General features: G+C 40.6%; 1 protein-coding gene across 1 annotated transcript in view; it reads left to right on the top strand.

The window, feature by feature from the left end:
• Positions 1-10,494: 10,494 nt before the first annotated feature.
• The window catches only part of ANKRD29 (ankyrin repeat domain 29), a 30,831-nt gene continuing 27,992 nt past the window's right edge, over positions 10,495-13,333 (top strand). Inside the window, exon 1 of the mRNA XM_075085794.1 lies at positions 10,495-10,578. Within this exon, the coding sequence (XP_074941895.1) occupies positions 10,495-10,578 (84 nt within the window). The remainder of the gene's footprint in view (positions 10,579-13,333) is intronic.

Raw genomic sequence — 13,333 nt, 5'->3', positions numbered from 1 at the left:
CTGTGCTTGTTGCATAGTAATTTAATAGCTACCACGATACTTAGCATCCCTCTACAGCCTAACAGCAGGTCTGTCTTTTCTTTTGCCAGCCTGCAATCTCATGTGCTAAGGTTTTCCTGCACATCCTGCTTCCTAAGTTCACTTGACATATTCTTATAATAGAAAACCGCTATGAATTCTCTCACTTTCCAAGGGCTCTCAAGGTAAATTGCAACATCTGCAGCCACATTCTCATCATAGCTCTACCCTCAAACATTACACCCCTGTATAGAGTTAGAATAGTACCTTCTAATTTGGCTGGTTTCATGTTGTCTTTCTCAGTAAAGCATTTCAACTATTTTAGCTGACTCAAACCACCATCTTCTAAAGTAGCTCTTGATTTTTCTAGGTATTTAATATTTGTTTTTGCTGAATAACATAATCGGAAAAGTTAATGAAAGACTATTCCTTAACCCTCTGCATGAGGCCAGTAACTACAGTTTTGAATCCAGATAGGCAAAGTTGTGATCCTTGATGTAAGAGATTTGCTCACTGAACGGTCTCTCAGCACTGCTGCACTCCTTTAATGCACGATGTATGAATGCACGCCTTTGGCAGACTGCACGAGTAACGAACTATGCTGGAGGCTTTTCTAAGTCCATGACACGTTAAGTGCAATTTTTTATATCTTTTGGTCTCTCTTGAAATGTTCTAGCTACAAACATCTTCCTAGAGAGAGGTCATGACTTAGAATCATAGAATCATTTACATTGGAGAAGACCTTTAAGATCATCAAGTCCAACTGTAAAAGAATTGATGGGATTATGGACAAAAAACTTAAAAATGTCCATGTGGCTGATGTGAGACTTGGCTTGGGTATTTCACACTCTTTTATTGCAGAGAAGTACTAAGCCAAAAGAGGAGGGAAGGTGAATGTTTGGTACTTTACATCACTTTCCCCATTCAGGAGAAGGCAAATTGCATTTTCAAGGCAAAAACATGAGTCCTCATCAGTAGCCAGAATGTAGAAGTTATGCCAGTCCCTCCCAGGTTTGGTATTTGTGTGTTTAGTCACTGAGTACCCTAGGGGCTAGGGCAACCCTGGAAGTGAGACACAACTTCTTTGCCATCCAGTTCCAAAGAGTAAGTCAAGAGGAACACTCTGGGGCTTGCAGCTAAGGGTATAGTTAACTTAAGACTTCCTAAGCAAATTACACTTGATTGTTCTCTAATATGTTTACTACAGAGCTTGATGTATCTTATGTATCTTTTTTTTTTTTTAACTTTAAGAATCTTTCTAATGGTCAACATTTAAATCCATCCACTTTATTGTTTTGCTTCTTAATGGATTTCCTTTTTATTCTTGACTTTCTATACTCTTTAATAGAGTTGCTCATGGACTGGAAGTTCAAAAAGAAGATAACACGTCTTGGTCATATAATGCCTGATTCTTTGTGAAGAAGCATGTGCTCCCTTTGGTCAGTACCCGATGATTTGTCAGTCAAACATCTGGGGAAACAGAAAATGTCTACTCCTGCATTTTTCACATCCTGTTTTTTTGTTTGCTGACTTTGGTGCTCTTGCTGCTTTGGCCGTCATAATCAGGGAAAACAGCTACGCACAGACTCCCTGCCACAGTACGCTGAGCAGCTCCTGATGGAAACCACTTCTTTGTAAACTGCTTTTCTTAACAGACTTTCAAACTATTGGTTAGATTAGATTGGCATCTGAATTTCATAGTTTTCTCTGCAAGAATTTTCCATGATCTGATCTTTATTAATAAGGCAGCTCTTTTTCTGGGATCTGTTTCCAGCAAGGATTTTGTATCTTTAGGTAGTGTTGCTGTCACAAATTTAGACACTGCCTCAGGTTTAATCTGACCTCAGCTCTAGCCTGACCATAGTCTCATCAATTTCTTAAGATTTAAATAGAACCTTATGTTTAAATCTAGTAGGAAGCCAGACCTTCCGCAGTATAAATTGAGGTGACTCCAGTGTTATATGGGTTTATTCCAGCTGAGGATCAGAAGACAAATGTAATTAGGAATTCAAACAGATGCGGTTCAAGAACATTAAGATTATTACTTATTTTTACTTATTTTTATTTTTGGAACTTGGAAAAGATAGTAAATTTAGAACAAATCCCTTGTGAAGATGCAGAAAATTTAATGGAGACTACCTTTGTTATTATTTAAGTACACTTATAGACTTGCATAACACAGATATAATACATTATCAAAATTCTCTGTGGAAGAGAGATTTATAAGGGTTGTAACTCTTATAAATCCTTTTTTTGTTGTTGTTAATAACAATTGGTTTCAGCCATATTAATTATCAGACACTTCAGTAGGAGCTGTGATAGCGCTAGCTTCTTAGCACTGCTGTAATATGGTTTTGTCATTTGGGTATTTTATCATACAGCTGTGTCCCCATGATCTTTAGCCAAGTTCTTTCTTTTCAGTTAGTGGACTGATTTTCTGACCAGCAGGGCATAAGACAGAGAAATTGAACAGACAGAGCAGTAGCCTACAACTCAAATTTTGTACCTGACAATGTAAGTAGTGTCCCTCTCATGTGTATCAAGATGATTGCTGTCAAACTTGCTTATGCCCTGTCGTTCTTACCCTCAGCCCAGGGTCCCCAGCCCCTTTTGTTGAGGATTTCTACTCTCTCCAAATGAGGATGAAACCAATCTACCAGATCAGTTTTATTGAGTGGGTAAGCTCCTATGGATCCATCTCAGGCTGTCTGGACTGTGCAAGTTATGCTCTGCAATGGCTTCTGTTGTCTTCAGACAAGGCTTTGGGACAGAGAAGAAATAACCAAAGCCATATGGTTGTGCCATTCAGAAGGTCTCATGTGAACAAGACAGAATCTTATGCTTCTGTGCTAAATACAGAGCAGTTTTGTGGGTCTTGTGCAGCACTAATGAGGTGTGTCCCTCTTTAACAAATCTGTTTACTTAGGCTTAGTGTGATAACTAGAATTTGCCCCTATTTCTTATATTTAGGGTTTTTTCTATCTTTGTTAGTTATGCAAAACTTCTGCTTACAAGAATAGGAGTCAATTATATTCTGTGGGAAAAAAATAGCAAACCCTAGATAATCTATTGGTTTTCCTGCCCACAGTAGCCTATGGGATATATCATGCATTGTTCTCACGCTTATGCAGTATATATGTTCTCAGAACCCACAGTAGAGTTATATACAATAATAGACAAGCGATGCCCAGGAAAAATGGCCACGATATGATTTTGTTTGCATATGCCTTTACATTTTGAGAGCTTCACTGCCCATCAGGTTTAGATTCTCCATGGACTCAGATGGCCATTTTCATAATCTGCACCAGTATGAGTCAGTAGTTAAGTGCCATGCGTGGAACCGGAAAGCCTGCAAACACAAAGCACGTGAACGCAGGCTCGCTGGCTTCTCTCTGGCTGAGCAGACGGAAAACAGGTAAAGAGTTAACTTCAGACTGAGTCATAAAATCAACATATACAGAGGATAAGCAGGGAAAGGAAAAGGAAATGATGGATGAAGAAAGTATACAGTCACAATCTGTACATGCTGTCTTAAAGCAACAAAAGTTCAGGAGAGCAAAATTCTGAGACTGGGAGGGGAAGGATAAAAAATTGTAAAGCATGATGTGCCTGTGCAGATGCTAACACAGAGGTGTTTCAGCTCAGCTGTTTGAAGGCTGAAACGCATTTGCACTATACTGAAGATGGTACGCTGGTGCTTATACTGGACCGGAAGTTGGTCTTAGATGGTAGGTGTAGCCCTTTCATTGACTTCTTTAACACATCACTTAATCTCTGTGGCTAAAAGCATTAATTTGCAGGGAACAAACGGAGAAGAGGAAACAAAAGAGCAAATTCATTGGAACAATCAAATGACTATTCATGGAAATTATTCTGTACTACTTATTGAAGTACAATGCCAACTTCTCTCTGATTCCTAGGTCTTCGAAGGTCCACATGAAGAAAGTTAATAACACTCGCATGGTCCCTAGCAGCTAAGTGTCCTTACACCAGCTTATACCAGCAAATTTGATGAGAAATTTGATATCACAGGTGGCCGCAGCAAAAGAACCATAGAGTGAAAAGAAAGATTCAAGGTAAGAGCTCCCTAGAAGGATTAATGCATACATTTATGAACGTGTTGGTAAATTATTTCTATTATTAGATAAACTTTTCCTTTTTCAGGTACAGTTTTGTAAATTCTCCATTTTACTTTTAAAAGGTTTATGGGATACCTCAATATTTGGTACAGTTTTCCTGAAAAGTCTTTCTAAAGTAATTTTTATTATTTCCCTTATTATCACTATTCATTTCTAAGAGTATCTCCCAAAATAAAGAGTAACTCAAAGTACATTCTTTATACACTAGTTTTAGTAAAATAGACGTGTATTTTTGTAAATATTATAGAAACAAGAAATAGCCCATGTAGCTGGTTATGTTACAGTTTAGAAAGGAAAATATTAATGTAAATGACAGGCTAGATTAAAAATATTTTGTTTTATAGACTGCTTTATCGAAGTTATTGCTGATGATTTAAATACATCTTCTTGAACAAGAAAACATTAAATTAACCAACAGTGCATAATCATAAGACAATTCATTTGAAGGACATCTATGATTTCTGTCTTTTTTTTGAAAAGGAGTGAAATAGATTAATTATGATCTTACGCTGTAAGAAGCTAAGCTTTAAATTGTTTTAAAATTTTAGTATTTCACAGATTTCACCAGTACAGTCATAATGCAAACTTCAAGACTTCTCAGTCTAGTAAACATAGTAACTTTAGGTAATGCAAAAGATACAATATATTTTAGAAAACTAATAACATGCTGGAAAGATCCCACCATTGCAGCATTAACTGGAAGAGTACTTGCTACAGTCTTCGTATTATTTTCAGTATTTAAACGCAGGCATATGTTAAATGACTGCTCGGCTTCTTTTATAATGAAATAAATGCATATACTGTTTAAAGATATACTGACTTGCTGTAACTCTGGAAAAGACAGACTGACCATTTGTTTCTTCCACTCTTCAGAGCATTGTTCTCTGCACAGACACTCATCAGAGTCTGAACTCAGTAGCTTCAGCCCCAAGCGCCATCACCTGTGTGAAAGGAATAATTGGTAGCACTTACTCAGCACGTGGGCCAGCCATTGGGAGGAACCTCTTTTTGCCAGCACTTCACAGACTTACGCTCTGGATTACTAAAGTCTGTTACCAGCTCTTAAATGGAAGCTGGTTGAGGACAGCAATGAAGGCAGAGTGGTCAAGTGTCATAGGAAAAACTCTCATGGGAATCACAGAATCACAGGGGTTCTCTGCCTTTGAATGGATCTCGTGAAAGCTGGTCAGAATGGGTTGCTGTGTCCCGCAGAGGTTTGTGTTACACAGCTCAAAACAGCTGGAACTCAAATTACTAAACAAAGAATACCTCTGCTGCACCTCTTTGAGCAAGGTAGAAATAGCACATTTTCTTCCAAGGGCAGTGCTATTTAACAGATAGGAACTTCTACATGTTACACTTTTCCATGAAGTACTGGGAATGAAATGTACGTCTTATGCTAGGTGCACGAGAGACCGTGCATTGCCTACTTATGGAGACAGAGTTAACAATGGATGTTAGCAGAAGAGCCGTAATGTGCATTCATGGTTTCTTTACAATACACAACTTAAAGGTAGACAGCAGATTATTTGTTTCTCTGGCACAAAGAAGGACTCTAGTTAAGAAGCCTGAGCTATACTGACTGAAGACAAGAAGTGGAGAGCACTGTGTGGCTAGAGCTTGCCTTTGGGACCGAATGATCGGTAAACTCCCAATATGTTACATGGAATATATGCCAATGATATTTTTCAGAGGTTTATGTTTCAGCTAAATGCAGAATCTAGTCCCAAACCTTCCATGAGCTTGCTATGTGATCTTGGAAAGAATTGCTCGGTTTCCCTTACCTAGGCATTACCACTTGTATAACAGAGATATAAGTATGATTTTAAAAACCCCAAAACTCTATATGAAAAGTTCAGTATACAAGTTGAGTTGAAGACTATAGTGTTCCTGGTAATTGTAAATGGGTCAGTCACTCAATCTGTTAGAGTAATTTTCTCAGAATTTTTCAATATTCCATTTTCAAATTAAATTAGGTTCTACAACAAAAAAATCAACAAAACCAGGTAAGATTCCCTAAAGAATCACAAATAAGTGCTTCCCAAAGCCTGAAACAGGTATCACAAAAGAGGGTGCAAATGTATTGGAAAGACATTACAGCATGAATTAACCTGATGCAATCCTATGAATTAATCCTAGGAGTTGTCATTGTATGGTAGGACTTTCTGATTTCAGTGTCTCAAGTATCTCATCTTCCTGAGGTTATGTTATTGAAATCTTTGTCCACAGAGTGCTAGTAAGAATAACATTTTGGCTTGAAATGAACAGCATCTTTTTCGTTCATAAATAGATGAGGTTAGGGCATTACGTACCACCTCAGTAGCAAGTCTGTGAAGCAGTGTGTGTGTGTGTGTGCGCCTGGGCATTTTCACAGTGACACACTGATGGATGTGCACTGGCGCTTTCATGATTTAAGACTCCTCATAGACACAAGTGAATGCTGGAAGTAAATATCAGTTAGCCAGACTAATTCAGAAATACCTCTCAGATCTGCCACTATTCCTCTTTTTAAGGGCAGTTGTCTAAAAATACATTGAAAGACAGCTGGAATAACAATATATTGCGCTCAAATTAATATTCACCTCATAATGTCCTAGCATTTTGCAAACAGAGGTTAATTACATAAGCAATGATCCATCTGAGACACATGGCTGGTTTTATCTGTGGTTGTTCAAGTGTTTCACAGGAGATGAGCAGTGCTATTCTCATTTAAAGAAGGAAGCCAAGATATTCAACCCTAAGTGCCTGTGAAGGAGCCAAAGGGCATTAAAAGTTGCAACCAAGATGCAGCTCAGGATTCCCTTTGGGCAGAATACTACTCACAGGTGATAGAGCATGCTGGATTAGGAATGATTAATACTCCTGGGCAGAGGACGGGCATGCCCAGGCACTCCAGGGTGTATCACCCCTGTTGCACAGGTACAAGCTGATGACACAAGCTGTGCTTAATAGATACAGAATGCTTGGAAAGTATCACATTTATTGCGCATGCTCTGTGCCATAAATCTGTCTATGCATAGTGCACCTGAAAAGGTCAATGTAGAGGGTTGATGGAGCACAAGTACATGAAGTCTACAGCAAATCACAGTGGGCAGGCAGATTTCCAGATTGTTGCGACCCATTTGTAGGTTCTGTGGGATATCTGTAAGTCCTAGGCAAATAATGAGACTTCCCAGATCCTCCCTGGATGATAGAACACACACAGGGCATGGGAAAGGAGTAGCGGCACAAGGCTTTGGCTACTTTTCAGGCGGGAGGGTCGTTCAAGGTGGCTATGCCAGCCAGCTTATTATTAGGCATTTTTACTACACTAGAGACTGCATTGCAGTGTAGAGATATCTAAGCTAGTTATGGTAGCAGTAGCAATCTGCTTTGGACAACTCAGGCTGTCTACGTTTGTGAGTAGGGCGGACTAACAGGAGTGGATCTGTAGAGCAAAGAGTTGGTGCTGAGGACCTGAAGTCTACACTGTACCCATTTCATGCTGGGTTTGTGTGCTCTTTTTAATTCAGACAGCCCATGAATACCAATTTGCTGTTGAAGTCCACTACAGCTGCTCGTGGAGAAATTCTTTGAGCTTAGTTCAAAAATGGATCCAGTTTGCATAGTACAAGGTCCCTCCACAATGAGAACAACAACACAGCAAAGGGAGGTAATCAGGAAATTCACTTCAGAAGCATGCTTCTCATCCAGACTGAAACACTAATGTAGACATCCCCAGAGAGATCAGTGTGAACTGATTTATCTAGCCAAGCGGCTGGACTTGTTGGTGTACACAGACCTCCATGCTGGCACAGCAGAACGGCGGTGTCCAAGCTGGCCAACTTGCTTCACTCCACAGTGCAGTGCAAGCTTTAGCCAAGCTCAAGAGTGATTTTAGCAACAAAAAGGATCCAAAGATCAGGGAAAGAGAAAGAAGTTTTAGAGCTGCTGTCTTATTGTGTGCTGATATTGAACATTGCTGACAAAATTGATGTGAAAAAACCCTAGGCTGATGCTTGTAAAGGAAGGATGTAAACGAAAGGATGCTTTGTCCTGAGCATCTGCGTTTTGGGTTACCAGGCAAGAGAATGTAAGTAAGCCAAAGTGAGAGGCCATTTTTGAAGATGTTGGCACAAAAGGCTTGCCCAAATCCACATAGGAGGTCATAGGGAGAAACACACAACAGTCCTCTAAGAGGGAATGATCCAGGTTTTTGAAATTAAGCAGAGAGAACTATAGTAGTAAAGAGGATTTATACCTTTAGTAAAATAGAAATACAATTTGCTCTTCACAGGAGCCAGGGATATTACTATTGTCGCCTGGGTAAAATCAGGCTTCAAAATTTGTAACTGAAACTGCTGAAGATTGCTCCAATTTACATTTTAAAACACCTTTTCTTTTTAATCTTTGGATGAAGCAATTTATTTCTGGAAAAACAAACCTATTTACATTTTTTAAATATTTAAATAACTAAATATTCATGGAAGCACATGTCGCAGGAAAGAAGATGATGCCAGTACAGCTGAAATCAATAACATTATAGTAAGATCTCCATCATCTGTAACTTTAGAAAAAAATAAGTTACAGAGAACAAATGTCACAGGCTCACACCAATGGTCTTCATACAGGTGATACTGGAAGCAAATGCATCGACACAAAGGATGTACAGCCATATGGGAAATGAAAAAAGTTAGTGCAGAAACATATTTGTCAATGCAATATCTCCTGAGCTACACAGGTGAAGCGTGTGATACACCCAGCAGTAAAGAACTCTGGAGTCTAGAAGATGGCAGTTGAATTTAGCAATAGGTTCTTGAGATGGGGGCAGAATCCCACGGCAGAGCTCACTGGAGTTACAAAACATACGCTGATCACTGTACTCTGCTGAAATATATTTATCTATTTACATGCACAGCAAGCAAACTTATATTTCTCTTCAATGACATTTCTAAACATGTATTTGCTTGTTGAAAACTATTTTTAAAGCAAATAGAAATGAATGTATGTGTTTGCATAAAAACTTGTAGATATTTGGATCAAGATCTCCAAATCTTGGAGAGAAGATGAAAATCTTGGAGATAAGATCTCCAGATCTTTGGATCAAGGTCTCCAAATGAATGTTTTGGCTAACCCAAAATTTGTGCCACTTCTTAATTCTCCATACACAGCTGTGCTTGAACTGTTCTGGCTTAGGTGAGGTTTGTCTGTGACCTACACAGAACAGTTGGATCAGCTTTTAAAGGCAACGGTTTCATTTGTTCCAGCAATACATTTTAGATATCATTCAGATTTGTACAAAACAACATGACTCAGGATATTTGAAATAATCACTGTGATGAAATACTAGGTGGTAGGAATGCAGCCTGCCGCCCTGCAGATGAATTCTGTCAAACAGGTAACAAATCCCAACCAGTTCAAATATCTTGCAATCTTAAATATCCTGCCAAGAATCAAGAATAGGGGAGATGTGGGTAGTGTAACCATGTAGCCCTAAAGTACAGTATTCCCACTCCTAGTAACAGGCACTGAGTTTGCAAGGCCTCAGGACTGCACATTAGAAAAAACTTCTTCACCAAAAGGGCTGTCAAGCACTGGAACAGGCTGCCCGGGGAAGTGGTTGAGTCTCCATCCCTGGAGGTATGTAAAAGACATGTAGATGTGGTGCTTGAGGATATGGTTTAGTGGTGGGCTTGGCAGTGATAGGTTAGGGGTTGGACTTGATGATCTTAAGGGTCTTTTCTTACCTTAATGATTCTATATTTCTATGATTTGATGACTGAGGCTTGTCAGACTTGCTCTGTTGATGTCCCCTCAGCTTTGTTTTACACGGTTTAGCTCTAACAGCACTTTTTCTAATTGACCAAGTGTCTACAAGTAATTTGTTTTACTTTTGTTTACCTTTGTATAGTACCACTATGGCTTTACAACTCTAACGTAACAGTGCAGGGTAGGCAAGTGCAGACCTGGTGTGACTGAGAAGTGGTGACACAGGACGCAGGGTACCTGAGCGTGGGCATGGGATGATAAGAGGTGGGACACAAGCTTGGCACTAGTAACCCCATGGCTATAAACAACTCACCAATCGTCAGGTACAAAATACAGACCTGGAGCTGGACAAAACTGGATTTAAGAATAACAAAACGAACTAAAAATTAGTATCTAACAAACTTAAAAGCCACCAGGTGGTAGTAAGTTTGGTTGTAATGTGGAGCTGCAGACTAGTGAAGAAAGAGCAAGATGTAAAAGCTTGTTCGTAAATTTCACAAATGTATAAAATGACCCTATGCAGATCCTAGAGGGAGGAAGAAGAAGCCATCAACATGAACGTCATATTCCCTGCAGCGGCCAACGCCAGATGCCGACATCTCACTATGACATCCCAAACAACCACCACCAGAATAAAAACACTGACTTTAGGACCCAGCAGAGCAGGGGAAAGGTGAGGAAAATATCAGGAAAAGGAGTAAAAACTAGGAAGTGTGTCTAAATTTTAACTGTATAATTATTATTATTGATTTTTTTCTGCATAGACTTATTTTTGTCTTTTTCTGCAGTAATTGTATCTGCCCTAGTAATTATTCTTGGATTAGACTGCTAAGATTAAGTTACACTAATTATAAATTCTTGGTTTTATATATATATGAGGTGTGTTTCCTCTTTGCCCATAAACAAGATTTTCAGTGTAACAACAGGCAGAGAAATGCACCAAAAAAGTTGGTTTCTAAATGCTTTCTGGCACAAACTTTCAAAGGCTCACCAAAACAGAACATACCTTATATACGTATTTCTGTATTCGATAGTTCTGACAAATTATTGCACCTGAATATGAAAACACCAAAATCACAGGAGAGCATGTGCAACTGAAAACAGGTGCAGTTTCAGATTTTGTGGGCAAATTAAGAAAGGCACTTCAAAATTTGTCCCTTGACAGCAGAAATAAATACAGACCCAAAGACCATGTGCTGCACTAGTCTCCTTTTTTTTGTTGTTCATCCAGAAAATTCTTTATTTTTTCTTTGTCTGAAAATTTAACATTTTGGCTGATGAATGTGAAAAGATTGGCATGTTATCCACAGTAGACTGAATAAATACAGGGATTTTCCAGGGGTGAGGCAGGGAGTGTGTACGAATTAGTAATAGTTTCCTCTATTAGCAGGCAAGCATCACTGTGCAACTGAATCAGACCAAGGTTGACTCTTAACGACGCACTCTACTGAGTTAATTTGTTATTTTTAAGTTTAAGAAAAAATCAGAATGATCATCCATGTTTGTATGACCTTCTCAGTAATTAAGGGGAGGTTCACACCAGGCCGTACATTCTGAGATGACCTTATGCTATTAGCAGCTTTCATCTGCTTGCCCTACAGTTTGTTTTACTGTGTGCACAGATGAATAGTGCCTCAGGAAAAAAATCTGCAGAAAATCCTCCGCTTGCAGATTTGTAGAATAAACTATTTGGATCTCCGTGCAAGTATTTTCTTTCAATGCACTCGCATAATTTTCTCATGAATGGGATTTATATGTGCACATCAAAAGAAGAAAATCCCTAAGGGCTCAGTTTAAACCAACAATAGCAAAGAAATTCAGGAATCTCCCACCAGAGCATGCCCTGCTTTGCCTACTTTATATCACATGGCCTTTGAATGAAATCTGCAGCAGCCAGGCAAAACAGGACATGTATTGGCCTTACGGTTGTTAATTGTTAAAGGCTTAAAATTAAGCCCTTAAGAACTTACTGTCTTCCTAATGAGAGTGCATCACCCACGGGAGATAGTGTTGGTGGTAGTTGGATACATGCAAGGTGAGGGAACGCTCACCCTCACATGCTTGTGTGGCTGCAGCGTGGGTATACCCACAACGATACCGTTTGACACTTTTTTCCTTGATATAAAAGGAAAAGGCTGTGAAATGCAAAAGCGGTGCCACGGAGGTGGCATTAGCTCCATGAGGAGACGATCTATAGGTCTAAAGGTCTGAAACAGTGGCTGAGCAGTGTGGGCTCCCACCACGGGGTCTTGCTTTTTGGGAGGATGCTGCTGGAGCTGGGGGGTGCGTGTGGCTGCAGGGGAGCCATGCCTACTGGTTAATAATGATAATAATAGTAATAACAATAATAATTGTTATTAGGATGAGCGGAAAGGCCCTCAGGCTGCGCCAGGGGAGGTTTAGATGGGATATTAGGGAAAATTTATTTACTGAAAGACTGGTCAGACATTGGAACAGGCTGCCCGGAGAGGTGGTGGAGTCACCATCCCTGGAGGTGTTCAGAAAACACATAGATGTGGCGCTTTGGGACATGGTTTAGGAGGCCTGGGGGTGTTGGTTTGGCGGTTGGACTAGATGATCCTAGAGGTCTTTTCCAACCTGAATGAGTCTATGATTCTGTGATTCTATGATTCTAATAATAACAACAACAATCCCAACGCTCCCCTCCCCGCAAAATAACCTTTAAAGGGGAATAATAGCCAGAAACTCCCGAGCATAAAGCCATGCGGGGGGGAGGCGCCGGCCCCACGCCGCGCCCCGCCCCGGCCCCGCGCAGCCCCCGGGCGCAGAGCTGCGCGGATCGGCGCGGAGCTGCGCGGGTCGGCGCGGAGCTGCGCGGAGGCGGGGCGCTGCGATGTGCAGGATGTCGTACAAGGTGAGCCGGGCGGCGGGGAGAGGGGCGGGGGGGATGCGCGTTTGGCCTCCCACTTTGCGCTGGCCGTGGCGGCAGCCTGTGAAATGCTCCGTCATATTCTTGGATTTAGGGATTTCTTTATTGTTTTAGGAAAAACAAGGGTGGTTTAGGGCCACCTTCCCGGGCTATGGGGTGCCCCGGGAGTGCTGCGGTGGCAGCTGATGGAGCGGGTGCTTCCCACAGCTGACATCCCCGAAAGGATGCATGGCTGGTGTTACATAAACTGCAAACCTCCATGAAGCTTTACGCAGGCTTTAGGGCGGCCGGGCTCAGCACTGTGGGTTTTGGTGCAGTCAGGAGCCTCATCTTCACTTTTCCGATCATTTCTGCTAGTGCTGGTTGTGTAATAGTTAGGCAGCGTTTATCTGCGCTCGTCGTCTCAGGCTGCGGTGGCCACTGAAGCCTGGCTGCTTTGATCCCTTTGCTGTGTGTGATTCCTGTCACTTTTTATACTTCTTCCATCCAAACCCATGCAAGTGCCGGGATTTTTCAAAAGATCGCCTAAAATAAGTTT

This window comes from Phalacrocorax aristotelis, chromosome 2, assembly GCF_949628215.1.
Source record: "Phalacrocorax aristotelis chromosome 2, bGulAri2.1, whole genome shotgun sequence".
In the NCBI taxonomy this organism is placed as follows: domain Eukaryota; kingdom Metazoa; phylum Chordata; class Aves; order Suliformes; family Phalacrocoracidae; genus Phalacrocorax; species Phalacrocorax aristotelis.
Note: the sequence above shows the minus strand (reverse complement) of the source record. Positions and strands in the feature narration are given on the sequence as shown.